This window comes from Vipera berus (assembly GCF_964194415.1).
Source record: "Vipera berus genome assembly, chromosome: 6".
NCBI lineage: Eukaryota > Metazoa > Chordata > Lepidosauria > Squamata > Viperidae > Vipera > Vipera berus.
In genome coordinates this window covers 13,670,307-13,688,763 of record NC_138208.1, presented here as the reverse complement: position 1 = coordinate 13,688,763, position 18,457 = coordinate 13,670,307, and the positions used below count along the sequence as shown (strand labels likewise).

The 18,457-nt window shown below is 41.1% G+C and overlaps 1 protein-coding gene across 1 annotated transcript in view; it reads right to left on the bottom strand.

The window, feature by feature from the left end:
• EFCAB6 (EF-hand calcium binding domain 6) overlaps window positions 1-18,457 on the bottom strand; it is a gene marked incomplete at its 5' end in the record, with an annotated part of 134,053 nt that overhangs the window by 66,361 nt on the left and 49,235 nt on the right. Inside the window, 4 exons of the mRNA XM_081331367.1 lie at window positions 6,884-6,998; window positions 8,669-8,840; window positions 10,213-10,383; window positions 18,215-18,375. Coding sequence (XP_081187493.1) covers window positions 6,884-6,998; window positions 8,669-8,840; window positions 10,213-10,383; window positions 18,215-18,375 — 619 coding nt within the window. The remainder of the gene's footprint in view (window positions 1-6,883; window positions 6,999-8,668; window positions 8,841-10,212; window positions 10,384-18,214; window positions 18,376-18,457) is intronic.

Sequence of the window (18,457 nt, the reverse complement as noted above, 5' to 3'; positions counted from 1 at the left end):
TATCACAGTAGTCCAAGTCTATGCCCCAACCACCGGTGCTGAAGAGGATGAAATTGACCGGTTCTATGAAGCCCTACAGCACCTTATAGAACTAACACCAAAAAACGATGTCCTTATCATCATGGGGGATTGGAATGCTAAAGTAGGAAGCCAAAAGATAACTGGAATAACAGGCAAGTTTGGCCTTGGAGTACAAAATGAAGCAGGGCACAGGCTGATAGAATTTTGTCAAGAGAATACGATGGTCATAGCAAACACTCTTTTCCAACAACCCAAGAGACGGCTCTACACATGGACATCACCAGACGGTCAACACAGAAACCAGATTGACTATATGCTCTGCAGCCAAAGATGGAGAAGCTCTATACAGTCAGTAAAAACAAGACCAGGAGCTGACTGTGGCTCAGACCATGAGCTTCTCCTTGCAAAGTTTAGGCTTAAACTGAAGAAAGTAGGGAAAAGCACTAGGCCACTCAGGTATGAATTAATTCATATCCCTGTTGAATATACAGTAGAGGTGACAAATAGATTTAAGGAATTAGATCTGATAGACAGAGTGCCTGAAGAACTATGGACAGAGGTTCGCGACATTGTACAACAGGTAGCAACCAAAACCATCACAAAGAAAAAGAAATGCAAGAAAGCAAAATGGCTGTCTGAGGAAGCTTTGCAAATAGCTGAGGAAAGGAGGGAAGCGAAAGGCAAGGGAGAAAAAGAAAGATACGCCCAATTGAATGCAGAATTCCAGAGAATAGCTAGAAGAGATAAGAATGCCTTCTTAAATGAACAGTGCAAAGAAATAGAAGAAAACAATAGAATAGGGAGGACCAGAGATCTTTTCAAGAAAATTGGACAGATGAAGGGAACGTTTAATGCAAAAATGGGCATGATAAAGGACCAAAATGGCAGGGACCTAACAGAGGCAGAAGAGATTAAGAAGAGGTGGCAAAATTACACAGAAGAACTATACAAGAATGAGCTTAACGTCCCTGATAATCACAATGAGGTGGTCACTAACCTCGAGCCAGACATCCTAGAATGTGAAGTGAAGTGGGCCTTAGAAAAGCTGAGCAACAACAAAGCTAGTGGAGGTGACAGTATTCCAGCTGAGCTATTCAAAATCTTAAAAGACAATGCAGTAAAAGTGCTACACTCAATTTGCCAGCAAATTTGGAAAACTCAACAGTGGCCACAGGATTGGAAAAGATCAGTTTACATTCCAATTCCAAAAAATTGCAATGCCAAAGAATGTTCAAACTATCGCACCATTGCACTCATTTCTCATGCTAGCAAAGTCATGCTTAAAATCCTACAAGCTAGACTTCAGCAGTATGTGGATCGAGAACTACCAGAAGTACAGGCAGGATTTCGAAGAGGCAGAGGAACTAGAGATCAAATTGCCAACATACGCTGGATCATGGAGAAAGCTAGAGAGTTCCAGAAAAACATCTACTTCTGCTTCATTGACTATGCTAAAGCCTTTGATTGTGTGGATCATAACAAACTGTGGCAAGTTCTTAAAGAGATGGGAGTACCAGACCATCTTATTTGTCTCTTGAGAAACCTATATGCGGGTCAAGAAGCAACAGTGAGAACTGGACACGGAACCACTGATTGGTTCAAAATTGGGAAAGGAGTCCGGCAAGGCTGTATACTGTCGCCCTGCCTATTTAACTTATATGCAGAGCACATCATGAGAAAGGCAGGGCTAGATGAATCAAAAGTTGCAATTAAGATTGCCGGAAGAAATATCAACAACCTAAGATACGCAGATGATACCACTCTAATGGCAGAAAGTGAAGAAGAACTAAAGAGCCTCTTGTTGCAGGTGAAGAAGGAGAGTGCAAAACTTGGGTTGAAACTTAACATTAAGAAAACCAAGATCATGGCATCTGGCCCTCTCAATTCCTGGCAAATAGATGGGGAAGAAATGGAGGTAGTGACAGATTTTATTTTCCTGGGCTCCAAGATCACTGCAGATGGGGACTGTAGCCAAGAAATTAAAAGACGCTTGCTCCTTGGGAGGAAAGCCATGGCAAATCTAGACAGCACACTAAAAAGCAGAGACATCACCCTGTCAACAAAAGTGCGTATAGTCAAGGCTATGGTCTTCCCAGTTGCAATGTATGGCTGTGAAAGTTGGACCATAAGAAAGGCTGAGCGCCAAAGAATTGAGGCCTTTGAACTATGGTGCTGGAGAAGACTCCTGCGAGTCCCTTGGACTGCAAGGCGATCAAACCGGTCAGTCCTAGAGGAGATCAATCCTGACTGCTCTTTAGAAGGCCAGATCCTGAAGCTAAAACTCAAATACTTTGGCCACCTAATGAGAAGGAAGGACTCACTGGAGAAGAGCCTAATGCTGGGAAAGATCGAGGGCAATAGAAGAAGGGGACGACAGGGAATGAGGTGGCTGGATGGAGTCACTGAAGCAGTAGGCGTGAGCTTAAATGGACTCCAGAAGATGGTAGAGGACAGGAAGGCCTGGAGGAATGTTGTCCATAGGGTCGTGATGGGTCGGACACGACTTCGCAGCTAACAACAACAACAACAACAACAACAAGAGATTTCCAGTTTCATATCACCCACAGTAGCCATTATCCCTGCAAGACAATTCCCCTAAAGCTGACACATAAAACTGTAGAATTGAGGCTAGGCTTTGCTCCCACAGTTTCTGCTGCCATTTTGATTGTATCCCCTCCCTACAGACACCTTTGCCTTAGTACAGGATGGGTGGGGGGGACATGAATGGAGAATAATATTGAATATTCAATGATCAACACAACGTTGAAGTGGAAGTGTTTATCCAGTGCAGAAATCTGGAAAAATCAAAGCATTTCTCCAAAAGATGCTACAGTTTTATCACTTGGCAAAACCTGGCTTTGTTTGAGCTAATGAATGTTGTAAAATGCATCTTTTGACAGGGTTGTGCAGCTGAATTGTTTTTCTTTTAAATGCTTTGTACAGCTTTAATTGTCATATGTAGAGTATTTCTAGCTAATTTGTATGGTGTGATTTTTTAAAAAAGAAGGATCTTGTTCCAATTGCCATTTTACCTTATGGTATAATTGATAATTGCTAACAGGAATTCTATAAGACTGAGCACAATTAAGACTGCTAACAATAGTACAATAAATATACAAACAATCTCTAATATTCACAGAGAAGCAGCTTAGGACTGGATATGTTCAGGGAGCAATAAGGTTGCTGGTACTCTGTAGGTTATTTTCATAAAGTGATAACATTAAAAATCAAATTTGTATAGGAAAATATTTGCATATGTATGTGCATGTGCACACGTGTATTTGCTTCAAACACTTCACTTGTTGACTATTGGTGAGAAAACCCAAATGTGTGCTATTTCTAGTAATCATGATAGAACACAGAATATAGAATAACAGAGTTGGAAGGGACCTTGGAGGTCTTCTATTCCAACCCTCTGCTTGAGCAAGAGACCCTGTACCATTTCAGACAAATGGCTGTCCAGTCTATTTTTGAAAGCCTCCAGTGATGGAGCACCCACACATTCTGAACGCAACCTATTCCATTGGTTGATTGTTCTCACCATTAGGAAATTTCTCCTTACTTCCATGGTTGCTTCTCTCCTTGGTTCCAACCATTGTTTCTTGTCTTGCATTTTGGTGCTTTGAAAAATAGTTTGATCCCCTTGTCTTTGTAAGAGCCCCTCAAATATTGGAGCAGTGCTATCATATCATCCCTAATCCTTATTATCATTAGACTAGATATACCCGATTCCTGTAACTGTTCTTCATATGTTTTAGCCTCCAGTCCCCTAATCATTTTTGTTGGTCTTCTCTGCATTCTTCCCAGAGTCTCAACATCTTTTTTATATTGTGGTGACCAGAACTGGATGTAGCATCCCAAGTGTGGTCTTACTAAAGCTTTGTAAAGCAATATTGGAATTTCACATGGTCTTGATTCTATCCAGTGGTGGGATTCCGCTGGTTCACACCAGTTCAGCAGAACTGGTAGCTAATTTTTTGTTGCCCAGGCCCAGAACAGACTTCCGGAAGCGACATCCACACAGAGAATCAGTTGTTCACATATCTGAATCCCACCACTGATTCTATCCCTCTGTTAATGCAGCCTAGGACTGCATTGGCTTTTTTTTTGGCTGCAGCCACACACTGTTGGCTCATATTTAAATGACTGTCTACTAGGACACCAAGATTCCTCTCACAGTTACTGGCATTATGCTAAGTTTAACCTAGTCTATACCTATACAGTTGGTTTTTCTTGCCTCAGTGTAAAACCTTATTTTTCTCTACATTAAATTTCATTTTGTTAGATAGGGCCCAGTGTTCAAGTCTTCAAGAAATGTTTTTCACATTCCCAGAAAGCTATGAAATTATGACAGTGGAAATCCAGAGGAGTTGCTGCACAGTTAAGAATAGTAATTGGATCATCTAACCCTAAACCTAGATTTAGCTTAGTAAATACAGTATATGGCCACTGAAGCTAGTAATTTCAACATATAACCTTGGGAAATATTACATCCTGTCCGATTTATACAAAAGAAGTGGGAACAGATTCTATCATCAGTATTTAAAATAACATCAAACACTTTCCTTCCTTTTTCCAAATCGTAAGGATCACTCTCTTTCCTTTAAAAATAATTCAGCTTGACTTCAAGGCCTCCTTTTTCCGTCATCCAGAATTTTTCAGGTTTTTCTTCTTTTCAGGCCTGGTGAATAGCTGTTTAATAGTTCCATCATTACAGCTTTGTACAATTCAAAAGATACCTAAAATAGTGTCCTTTCAGTTCTTACCTGCTATCACACCATAGATATGTCAAGAGCTAATCTGAGACATGTTTGCATACAATTTAAACATTTCATTGCAAAGCCAAACCTCAATAAACTATTCTGTAAATTTCTCTTCTCTCAAAATAGGAGGTTTCTCCTTTTTGTACATACCTACAGGAGAAGGAATGGCAAAACCTGGGGGTGGAATTAAAAGATCAGCCTAGAGTCCCTACACAAAGTCTAACCTCCTTTGAATTCTGTTGACCCTTATCTAACCCCAAGCAGGTGTTAACCATTAGTTGAGAAGATCCTTAGGCATAGGCATGATTAGCAATACATCAATTTAATTGGACCTTTATGTGTAGACCTGATCTTTCATGTCTGACAATACCAGAGAATTGCCAGCATCCTTTCTTTTGAATTTCACAGAATCCATGCTTATAAATAGAATTGCAAGTCTAAGGAATCACTTATGTTTGCCCTTATTCATCCATCCATTCCATTCTTTGATTAAAATATCCCAAGGATTAAAATATCCAAAGTGGGGACTACTTTTTAGCACCTCATATCCAGATTTTGGGGACGCGGTGGCTCAGTGGGTTAGGACGCTGAGCTTGTCGATCAGAAGGTCGGCAGTTTGGCGGGTCGAATCCCGAGTGCAGCGTAACAGAGTGAGCGCCTGTTACTCGTCCCAGCTTCTGCCAACCTAGCAGTTCGAAAGCACGTAAAAATGCAAGTAGAAAAATAGGGACCACTACGGTGGGAAGGTAACAGCATTCCGTGCGCCTTTGGCGTCTAGTCATGCCAGCCACATGACCACGGAGACGTCCTCGGACAAGCGCTGGCTCCTCGGCTTTGAAACGGAGATGAGCACCGGCCCCCTAGAGTTGGAAACGACTAGCATGCATGTGCGGGGGAACCTTTACCTTTACCTTTATCCAGATTTAGTCAATCTGTCCATTCAGATTCATCTGGCACCAACTTTCAAATAAAAAGGATGACATATTACCAAATTCACTGGGTGCTATCTAACAAAATGAAATTCAACATGGATAAAAGTAAGGTTTTACACTTAGGCAAAAGATAGCATTTCCTTCAAGCTGAGCTCAAATCCTGATGACTATATGCACAAACACATAATTTTCTTGCCATACCACTAAAGTGGTTGTTATTGTTTCTTCCATTATGCTTTTTTTGACTATCCAATCTAGCCTATAACCATGGATTTTCCCATCTAAATACTAACCAGACATGATTCTCCATAGCTTCTGACTCTAGACAAAGCTGGCATTATAGGATTGAGCAAAATATAGCATGCCTGTCTTCAATCTTGCTCTAAAGCTACTATGTGGAATTTGGAGAGCAGTTTTTTTCATGATACCTTTTCCACTCATTAAGAGACAGGCTCATCTTTAAGTGCCATCAGCTTATGTGATTCTGGTTTGGAACCAGCCATCCTTAGCCACCATTTTGTGTTGTAGAAAGTGCTTCAAGGAGATACCAGATATGGTATATAGCAACTATGTGGCACTGCTCCTTTCTAAGATGTCAGAAGGCAATTAACTCCTAGAAGTGGCTCCAGTTGTGTTGTACAATAAAGCTGATTCCTTCCTAGTCCTGTCAAGTTTCTGAGAAGCTTCAGCCAAGTTCCTGTCATCTCACAGAAGCTGAAGCATTTTAATAAAATGTGTGTTAGTCTGAAAAGGTGCTACCAGGCTCCTTCTTATTTTTTGCATGATACAAGAGATAAAAGAGATTAGTGTGTTTGCTTCTTGAATAGAGGAAAAAGCTTCTCAGCTGCTGAACAGAAGAGTATGTAAGTCAAGCAAGACCACTGCCACTGCTTTTTAGTTCAGAAGATAAGACCAAAACTAGTAGTTATTGTCTTCCCAATTTGTCTAAACCATGGGTTTTCTACACCACCTGGCTGGCTGATCCCAGCTAACAATCAGAATGCATCCTTGTTTATTCATTTCTTTGGAATTTGACAAGTGCATTACATACTTGGTCAGATTTTAACACAAAATAATTAATTTCCCACTGAGTTTAAAAAGCCAGGAAGTAGATGCAGCATCCGTATCTGAGAATCAATATATTAATTAAGCAATGTATTTGCTCACCTTCAAATATTGCTACAAAATCAAGATAACTCAGGCCTCCAGCTGGGAATCCTATTTTTTCAATTAATAGATTAAAATGATCATCACTCATTGGCATCTGAATATGCTCCAGTAACTGTCAGAGACAGAAAAGATGACTAGATTAAATACTGTGAAAGGATACAAACCTTTGGAATGTCATGGTATCAGTACAAACAGTATACACAATTGCTACTCCCTTGAGCTGAATTCAAAATAGACAAACACCCATCATGCTAAATGAACAAAACTTTGTTTCAAGAAACAGCCTTTGATGCTTGAAAATGCACAAAATCCCCATCATTTAGTAAATTTGCAGTAATATGGTTTGGTGTGGTTTTGAAAATGTTAAATTTATAGAAATTGCTAGTTAAATACAGTAATAGAATTGAATTCAGTTTGTAATAATGTTCTCTCCACTTAATAATTCCAAGTCCCCCTCCCATTTCTAATTTGAGCGTGTTCTTTTGTGTTTGTACATTATTTTTTTTAGTCCTTTTGTAATAGCTTCAGTGGTAATTGTTCTTGCAATGCTATTTTATTTTACTGATGTACTGCTGGAGAAAAAAGAAACATTGAATGGTTGACTGGCATAAAAACGTGAAAAAAGTGAGAATGTGCTAATTAACAAATTATCACTCTTCAGGAGATTTTGAAAGCCTTTTAAAAGAGATTAGCAGCTTTGTATTTTAGTATAACTTTTGCTATCAGATTGAACGTTTAATTTTAGAGCTACATGAGTGGAGAAATGAGAAAGAAACATTCATTTCCTTGTGGTATATTGTTGAGTTAAATCCAATAGATGCAGTGCTGCCAGGATGGCATGATGGAATTCCCACACACAACCCCATTTCATGGCCATTGTTGCAACTGTGAGGACAAGAGCATTTCTGAAATCAATAGATAAGATACCCATATATTTCATTCGCATATCTTCACTTAGAGTGCCAACATACAAGAATATCCAGTTATATCACTGGTGTATTATTTGCATCCAGATTGTGAAGAAAGGGGGCATGGCTTTGATTCTGCTGTTGTGGCTGATGTCTTGACCACCTTCAATGCCCCTAACTGGGGCTTAAATTGTGCTTTTAGGCAAAAGGGTCCACTAAATGCCCTTCAAATATGCCTCTTTGCCCCCAAGGGCTGAATTTCATGGCCTCTTTTGATGAGTTAAATGCGACAAAGTCCAAGCTACAAAATGAAGATGGTAACAGAAAATGTAAGCAATGCTATGTGGAAATGATATGAGAGAGAGGGTGGAAACTCTTGAAATATAAAGCCACCTAAACTGTTTACATGCAGATGATACCACTCTAATGGCAGAAAGTGAAGAGGAACTAAAGAGCCTCTTGTTGCGAGTGAAGAAGGAGAGTGAAAGATTGAGGGCAATAGAAGAAAGGGACGACAGAGAATGAGGTGGCTGGATGGAGTCACTGAAGCAGTAGGCCTGAGCTTAAATGGACTCCAGAAGATGGTAGAGGACAGGAAGGCCTGGAGGAACATTGTCCATAGGGTCGCGATGGGTCGGACACGACTTCGCAACTAACAACAACAAAAACTGTTTACAGACTTTTCATAAGACCAAGACATTAAGCAGTGCCCTAAGCTGAGAAACTATCAAGAGAAAAGACAAAACAGAAACATTGTTTTGAATGACCGAGAGTAAATTAAAACGAAATTAATAAGCCACCAAGAGGAAAGAGGAAAGACCAACTTGGATTGAATGAGCTAGAATACATTAAAATGAAATAAGATTCTATTTACCTTGCGGAAATCAATTTTACTCAACTTCCCGCTAGCTTGCTTGTTATAAGTAAGGAAGGCGTCTCTCATGCCCGTTTCCTGATGCAGAATGCCATCCCTCAGCCTTTCGAGGACTTCATCAACAGTTCTATTCCTGGCTTGTTTGTAGATGTGGTCTTCAACTTGCTTCGTTCTAAAAATGGAAGACTGGTTAACAGGGGTATCTGCATAGTATGGCCAAAAAAAGGCAGGATGATGGCTGCAATGGTGTGATTGAAACTCCCATCTGTGCTTTATGTGCATTGGAGTAAGAAGACTTAACTCCTCCCACAGCTAGATAAGCTCATGGGGTGATGTTGGGCTAGTTGTGCTCTCAGTCTCTCTCACAAGGCAATGGTGATGAAACTTGGAGATGAAATTAAGGGGACTCCTGAAGAAAAAATAGGATATGAGCGAACACATCAATGAAGGCATTAGGAGCCATGATAGACCAAGATGTCATCACATATAGTACTTACCTGCATTTATAGTTAATTACCAGGCATTCAGAGATATCACTTTTTCTATATCTCCTTATAAAAATATCTAAGCCATCAACCTTAATCTTATCCAGAGTCAAGAAATATCCTAAACTAATAACAGAATAAGGGCAGAACTGATTTGTTGGGTCAAGCATTATACAATATTAATATTAATACAATAATATTAAGATACTTATAAGATGTTATAATAATATTTTTCTTTCTGAGTCTACAGCTGGTTAATTTCTCTGAGCGATTCCTGAAGTTCTGCTGCAGTATGAAACTGAGGTCTTAGTAGTCCATAACCAGAACTACATTGGCCTTAAAGTCTCCAAAGGCTAGATCATTGTTTCTCGATTTTTACAACTTTAAAATGACATCTTAAAGTTGCCAAGGTTGAGAAACACTTGGTTAGAAGAATCCATGGAAGGCAATGTGGATAAATGGTCCATTCATACCTTTAATACATTGATGGGCATTATGGAGGACAAGGTTCCCTACTGGCTGCAAAAGCTCTAAGTTGTCACTTAAAATAAAGCTATTCTTTATCAATGCTGGTCTCAGAAGACACCAAAAGACCAATCAGTCTGAACTGCAGCCCAAAAGCTAGAAAGGGCAAAATAAATATGCAAATTAAACAATGACAAAGACATCTTTAAGTCAAGCAAGACTCCTACATGGTTTTCTTAAGCAATTACAAGTGTTATTGCTTAAGAAATAACTTCTCAACTTCCCAGTCTAGCTTTCTGTGTGGTCTCCCTTACAACAACTAACCAGATCTGACTCTTGCTTACTTTTCTGAGATCATTTTAGGCCCCTGAGATGCTTTGATTTGCTTAGTGCAGATGAAGGCCACTGTCTTCAAGGAGTGGGGGATTCTGTGGAGCCTCGGGGGATCACGGGGGCTTCAACCAGAGCAAACCTTTAGGTACTTTTTCATACAGAACATCAAAGGAACATTCAGGAAAGCCAAGACATTCTAAAGCTAAACTTTCCTATGGATAATTATTACATTTCTACTTTAACAGTCACAGTTGGGCCTACCTCTCTGGAAAATCCACTGGCTTCTTTTCCTCTGCCTGCTGATTCTCTCGTAGTGAAGAGGTGCTGGTGACGGCAGTTAATTCTTTTGGCAAATCCGCCACTCCTAAACTGTGCAAGAGCATCTTGTAGAGAACGCCTTCTGTAGTAGAATCCTGGTATTTCTGGTACAGCCTGTACATCACCAATCAAAACAATTATAATCATTGTTTTCCTTGATAAATAATACATCTCATAAATGTAACCCTCACTATCACTTTACATCCATGTACCAAAATCTGATATTTCCTTGGAAGTGTTCCAAAAGAATTCTTGTATGGTTGTGCTGTTAAGAAACTAAAATTTTACTGGTGATAAAGAACAAAGATGTGTGATTGACAGGGCAAAACCCCTTAAAATGATTTCCTTTTCTCTTTAAAGAACTAGTTTTCTGCTTTATCCTCTTACAGGGTTTTATTGGGATGCATTTTTCCCCCGAACCAAATAGTCCTCTGAATATGTTAAGTGATTAATAAGTTGAATGAATATTTTTTTTAAAAAAATCAAGAACAGATGAAAGAAACTTCAAGAACAGTTGCTGAATATTCTTTTCACAGCAAATCAGACATCTCTTAACTTGGCTCAAATGTAAGAATACCAATAAATAAACCTTTGAATGCTGATGATTTTTATTACTGTAGTTCTATGTGCTATATCAGAAAATAACTTGAGATTTTCATTTTCATTGAAGGAGGAACCATGAATTGCCACATTCGAAATATATTAAAGGGAGAACAGGACAGAACTTCTACTAATGGGACTTCCCATTTAGGTTTCAGTTGATGTGAACATATAGCACCTCAGCATAAAGAGAAAATAGATACAAAGATGAATACAATCTGCAGAATTGCATTTAATGAAACATCTTTAATCTCATTACTGCTTTTCATTCTGAATATCACCTGCCAAATAACCATCTGCAACACACATGCCAGTCACTCAGTCTCAGCAGCAAAAAATTGCCATATGCCCTGAAGACGTGCAGCAGGGCCCAATTAAGGCCAAAATGCTATCTGCTGTAAATCACAAAGCACAAGCCTTAACTGTTTGACCTACATCTTCTGATTAGGAAACCTGCAAAGAGTCCTTATCATCTATTTTCAGAAGGCTTAGGAGACATGTCAACTTGACTTCTGTTAACAGTGGATCCAGAATCTCTCAGCAGCTCTGTGTTTGTGAAGGAACAGTGCCATCCACTGTTCCTTGTCATAATCAGGTGAATTTGGATAAAGGTCTTTCACCACTGCTGTGGGGGGCTCTCCCTATTCCTTTAACTTAACCTCTGTCTCTGGCCTCTGTTTCTAGTCACTGTTTCCAAGGGAGGAGGGGGAGTAACAAAGCCCAGTAGAGTTTGTTTCTGTAGTACATTCCTTGAAGCTGCTGTGGATGGTCAGAATAAGAGAGGACATGAGGACAGTTTAAAGCCACCCACTTCTGGGCTGGGGACAAGAAGGCAATGTTATGCGAACCCAGCAGAGAAGACACATTGATAAGGAAATGAATGCCATGAGGAGGTGCAAGTGAAGGAAAGCCAACAGGAGTAATTAAATCCAGGTGGATGTGAGGACCAAACACACAAAGTGGTTCTTAGGAAGACTGAGGCCAAACAGCATTAAGCTATCAAAAAAGAGTAGTCCAGAGCAATCTATTCACCCCCCTTTCACTGTTATCTTGATAGCCCTGTCAATTTACTTGTCTTTCTTCATTAAGAAATAAATTGGATGAAGCAAAATAGCACTTGAGTATAGGTATTTAGAATTTTCTCCAGATTTTTGGAGCAATATTTCTCAACCTTTACAACTTTAAGATGTGTAAAAACTCTGCTTGAGATTTTCAAGATAGTTTATGTGACTAATTCCTCTTCATTTTATCCACACAATAAGCAAGCTGTCACTTAACAAGCACAAGCTACTACTCCATTGCTAAGTGACATGGTCATTAAGCAAAATAGGTGCCTGTGGCAGACTTAACAATGTCACTTCTGGTGTGGTTGTTAAGCAAATTGTCCACAGTCATTAAGTGACACATCGTGTGACTGCAACTTACAATTTTACTGCTAGATTTCTCATTGACTTAGTCGTCCGAAACTAGCTGTGAAGGTCACAAATGGTGATCACATGACTTCAGGATACTGATTGTTGTCAATCAGGGGTGTCAAACTGCCAGCCTGCAGGCCGGATGTGTCATGCGGAAGCCGCGCTCATCCCATTGCCAGCAATGGCAAAACCGTCCCGATACGTTGCACAACATCACATGACATCGCAAGTTTGACATGTCTGTTGTAAATGCATGCAGGTTGCAAAGCACCTGAATCTTAATCACCCAACAGCAGGAACACTGCCAGTTTCAAGTAGGAAGACCAATAATAAAGTTACTTTATCAGTAGCAATGCAATTTTGAACAGTTGCTAAACAGGACACCCACTGAAAGAGGACCACCTGTAATATTTTGGCCTGAAATCAAAGTCAGCCATTGCCTTTTCATGGCTGAAGGAGGATTTGAACTATGATTAAGGATAGACTTGAGGGTCTCTTTAGTCCTAGGCAAGCAACTTCCCCACAACATCCCAGGATTACACTACACACAACTGTCTCTAATGGATTTGTCAGAGCCTGGGGAAGAGGGTGGGAACTTGCAAAATAATACACAACCAGAACATTTGCACATCCTACCATTTCAGAAAAGTGAGAGGCAGCTTCCCCACTAGTCCAAGAGGCGGTCGGCAAGTGGATACCCATTCTAACACTATTGACTTATGGCATACTAAAATAGGAATAGCACTTAGACATATATATACTGCTTCACAACACTTTACAGCCCTCTCTGGGAAGTTTACACAGTCAGCCTATTGCCCCCCAACAATCTGGGTCCTCAGTTTACCAACTTTGGAAGGATGGAAGTCTGAGTCAACCTTAAGCCGGTGAGGATCGAACCCCTGGCAGCCAGTAGAATTAGCCTGCAATACTGAATTCCAACCACTGTGCCACCACGGCTCTTGCATAACCTAACCCAGGGGTAGGCAACCTGACTCAGGAATTCTGGGAGTTGAAGTCCATGAGTCATAAAAGAGCCAAGGTTGCCTACCCCTGACCTAACCTAACCCCTTTCTTCTCAATAAAGCTGGTTAATAAAACTGTACAAATCTTATCATCCTAGTGATAAGTGGCTGCAAAAAGGGCCTGTAAACATCTATCTTGAAAAGTAGATATTTCTACAACCTCCAATGTCAAAATCGCTGAAAATCCTTTTATTTATTTTGTTATTAGATTTTTTTTATTAGTCTGCTACAATCTTAAACCCAGGCAGTTTCCTGCCTGAGCAGGGGGTTGCACTAGATGACCTCCAAGGTCCCTTCCAACTTATTTTATATATATATGTGTGTGTGTGTGTGTGTGTGTGTGTGTGTGTGTGTGTGTGTGTGTAAATTTTTTGGATTGCTAACAAAGAATTAAAGGGAGACTAATATGGCCATTTCAAACTCATTTGTTTTCATCAGGCTGATGAGCTGTCACTATTGTGACTACAGCCTGTGGATCGCCTTGAGTTAGGCTGAAACAGGCAATAAGATTTGCCCCGTGTTTGGGGGTGCGGTGGTGGTGGAAATTTATTTATACCATTCTTATCTTACTTCTGGAGTTTCGCAGAGGCTGGCAAGAAACACACAGCCAAATATATCTGACTTTCTGCTGCTTTAAAGTACTGAATATATTGGAAATTTAGTAACTTAGCCTGTAGGCCAGGGCTTTTCAACCAGTGGCACGGGTACCACCTGTGGTACATTGGCACCTGGCAGGTGGTATGCGACAATCCTCGAAAAGTGGTAGCGGGGGAGGGGAGTGAGCTGAACCGGTGGCAGCACCGCACAAGCCTGAGCAAGAGACGGCTGGAGCTGCAGGGTTGTCAGGGCTCAGCGGAAGCGCCAGGATCAGCGCCAGGCTCCAGCTGGAGCTCGGCGCTGATCCTGGTGCTTCTGCTGAGCCCAGAAGAAGCACCGATCAGCTGGAATGTTGCAGCATCTCCAGGGTCTTGTGATTTACATTCAGATGCTTGGCAACTGATTCATATTTATGATGGTCACAGTGTCCCAGGGTCATGTGAAGTGACCAAAACCTGCTGCAACCGCCCAGCAGAGGGTGGGGGGGAGGGAATAAAAACCAAACACCCTCCCACTCCACCCCTGCTGCCAATCCTCAACAGAAATGCTCACAACAATGAAAACCTCGGACAGGAGGAAGAGCGCTGCTGGGTGGGCAGGCTGTGGCTTGGGGGGCAATTTTTTTCAGTGCCATTGTAACTTTGAACAGTCACTAAGCAAACTGTTGTAAGTTGAGGATTACCTGTACTTCATCATTTTTTTCCCTTTTGGGGGGGGTCATCAAGTTTTTGACACCTAGCTAGGCGACTGGTGGTACTTGGATGTTGACATATCCTAAAAGTGGTACAATGGGTGAAAAGGTTCAAAAGCCCTGCTGTAGGCTACTGGCCATCAGAACACTTTACAGAGGACATAGTAAACGGAAAGTGAAAGGTGTAACTATGCTGGGATGGGCTAAGTTTCTTTTCCTTCATACTATAATTCATATTGTTGAAAGTTGCCAAATTGGCAAGATTGATTGATTTAATCAATCCATTTGTGCCTGCTGCAATCAAAAGGAGTTTCAGTATTCACAACAACATACAATAGTGCAATAAAACATCCATGGTGTAAACATAAAACCAATCCTTAAAAATACACAAATCAAATATAGAACCATCTACCATATGTCTGCATCATCTTATTTACTAGAGGCTCTGGGCAATTCAGTCTTGAATAGTTTCCAGAAGGTCTGTGATAAAGTGGTCATCGTCCCTTTTAGTCAGGAAGTTACACCATTACTGTATATCAGGGTGTCAAACTCAATTTCATTGAGGGCCGCATCAGCATTGCGGTTGCCCTCAGGGGGCCAGGTGGGTGTGGCCTGGGTGGGTGTGGCCTACTGGGTGGGCGTGGCTAGAGTGCGTATGGCCTACTGGGTGGGCGTGGCTAGAGTGCGTATGGCCTACTGGGTGGGCATGGCCAGCTCTACATCGTTGGCATCAAGGGTGCCTATGGGGGCCTGGGCAGGAGTGGGACAGATCTGAGGGTCTCTGGCAGAAGGAGGGTCTCTGGGCCAGGGCCAAGGCAGTGGGAGCCGTTCCCTCACTGTTTCCAGGATGGCTTCGCGGGCCGCATGAAACCACTTCGCGGGCCGGATCCGGCCCCCGGGCCTTCTGTTTGACATGTCTGCTGTATATGGATGAAGACTCACAAAAAAACCCAAGTCCATTTAGTTCTATGCTTTTAGCAGCCATTCCATTATTGACCTTGGCTTCAGACTCTGAGATCCTCAGTTTTCTTTGTCTGAACTAAACAAATGACGTCCCATCCACTCCCTCATGTGATAGAGGTTTTGGAGCCCTTCAAGGTTGGTCAGGTCAGAACATCTTCTGCAAGTGTTTGACAAGAAGTCTCCTTTATTGAAATTGGCTCAAATAATCAACTCTTGCAAGACCGCCTGTGTTTTACCTTTCCTCCCTCTTTTAGCCAGAGAGTTCTGCCATTTTCTTTGTTTCCTGGACTTAAAGCATATTCATGCAGCTGTCACTGCAATAATCTCTGCATAGTTTTTCCACAGTTATCTCTGTGACTCTCTACAACCAACTTCCCTTTAGATGTGCCACTTGTTCCCAAGTGGGTGAAAGTAATAGTAGATTTTTCCCCCCCAAAGGAAATGGATATGTTTAGCCTAAAGAAGAGAAGGCTAATGGCAATCTCCCAGTTCTTGATGGGATGTCCCAAGGAAGAGGGTGAGAATTTATATTCCATAATACCTCCATAGTAGAGCAAGACTCAATGGGTGGAAGCTTTGTAGAGGCACATGGAAACTCAAAATAAGGAAGGATTTCCTGATCATGAGAGCTATGAAGCAACAGAACAGCTTCCCTCCGGGAATTGTGGGAGCTCCATCACTGGAAACTATCAAAGAAAGATTGAACAACTATTGGTCTGGGATGGTCTGAATATTTCTGCTTTGGGCAGGGGGTTGGACTAGATGACCTCTAAGGCCCCCAAAATAAGTCTGTTTCTAATTAGCAATAGCACTCAGACTTATATACCACTTCATAGTGCTTTATAGAGTCAGCATACTGTCCCCAACAGTATTTTACTGGCCTCAGAAGGATGGAAGTCGGAGTCAACCTTGAGTTGGTCAGAATCAAACTCCTGGCAGTAAGCAGAGTCAGCCTGTAATATTGCATTCTAACCACTGTGCCACCACAGCTCAATTATTCTAAGCGTGAAAGAGCTGGCTGAATTTGAAACAGATTGTTTGGATCACTTAATAGATATTCTGAGCTTAAATCAGCTGGCATGGGTCCGGGATACCTCGAGGACCACCTGCTGCCGGCGTCAACTCCCCGCCGCCCTGTGCGTGCCCACAGAGAGGGCCTCCTCAGGGTGCCTCCAGTCAGGGAATGTCGACTGGTGGCCCCCAGGGGGAGGGCCTTCTCTGTGGGTGCCCCGGCACTTTGGAACCAACTGCTGGTTGAGCTCCAGATGGCATCGGACCTCCGATCCTTCCGTCGCGGGTTGAAGACCCACTTGTTTGAGTTAGCTAGTCTGGCCTGAAGGGGAATTTGGGTTTTTAATTGGTTTTATTATTTCATTATTGTTATATTTTAATTGGGCATGGTTTAATTTTCTTTTAATTTTTGTATACCTATTTATATATGCCCTGTGAACCGCCCTGAGTCCCTAGGGAGAAGGGCGGTATAGAAATCCAATAAAACTAAACTAAACTAAACTACTCAAGCATGATGCACTTCCAAATGTCCAACGTATTTTGCTTTATACTCAAAATCATCACTGTACACTTGAAATGGGGTACTCCTAATTCAAAGCTGTTCAGAACTGAAATATTTTGCACCTAAGTATCCATGATCATTAGTCATATCACTTTTCATCTTGTTGAGCTGTCCTCCATCCAGATGAAAATGGAGGTTTGTATCTGACACTGGTGAGCAAGGGTTTACACAGTATAGTATTAAAAAAAAAAGAATGAGATCCTTGCCCTCAGAAGGGTCCTCTAATTGTCCACCAGAACATGCATAGTTTAATAGCAGAGGGTATAGTTCAGGGGTAGGCAACCTTGGCTCTTTTATGACTCATGGACTTCAACTCCCAGAATTCCTGGAGTTGAAGTCCACAAGTCATAAAAGAGCCAAGGTTGCCTACCCCTGGTATAGTTCATGACTCAGTTTAAAATTGTTGCGCCGAACATGGTTTTGAATGAGATGACTTCAATGGTTTCTTCATCTCCATGTTTCTATATCTTTAGGAAGAATGGGAATTGTAACCATGGTTAAGGTGCACAGGGGTTCCAAAGGGATGGAAGTTAATAGAGTGAAGTAATTATTCCTCTTCCCCTCTACTAAATCCCCAACTCTGGGATTTTATAGTACAGAGCCATGTTAGATAGGGTCAAACCTATTTATACTGCCCTATTTCCAGCCAGTTTTTTTTTCTCAGTATACCACCCAGCTATGCAAAACTAACCCCTAGTTTTGGATTGTCCATCTTGACCTCAACAGAAATGTTCTGGCAATTGGTTCTCAACTTCCTAGAAGTGATCCGGTCTCCAAATGGGCTGAATAATTGCAAAATATTTTGTACAATTCCACAACAAGGTTTGACATCTTGTCACTTGGTGGGAAGAGTGAGATTGGGAAACAGAAGTTAATTAGAAAGCTGAAATTTATTGAGAAACCGCAATGTGCAGTGGAAATTTTCTAGGAAGTGATGTTCATCTTGGACTTAAAAAAGCCCACATTTACAAATAGGGATGGCAATAAATAGCTATATAATGATGACGTCCAAAGGGAGATGAGAATAAAAATGGGGGAGAAAAAAACACATTTGACATGAATAATTGTTAAAGTATTTACTTACGCAATAAAATGGTCATCTGTTAATGAGGGGCAATAGAGCTGAAGAATCTTTCGGAAATTATTTCTGCTAATAATGCCCTCTTTTCGAGGATCACATGCTTGCAAAGCTTTGTTAAATTCATTCCAATATCCTTTCACTTGCTCAGTTAGAACATCTTCTGCCTAGTGTAAAACCATTTAAGCAAGGAAATTCAAATTACAGAGAGTTGGAATGTTGCAAATTTATAAAGTCCAATAAACCAAA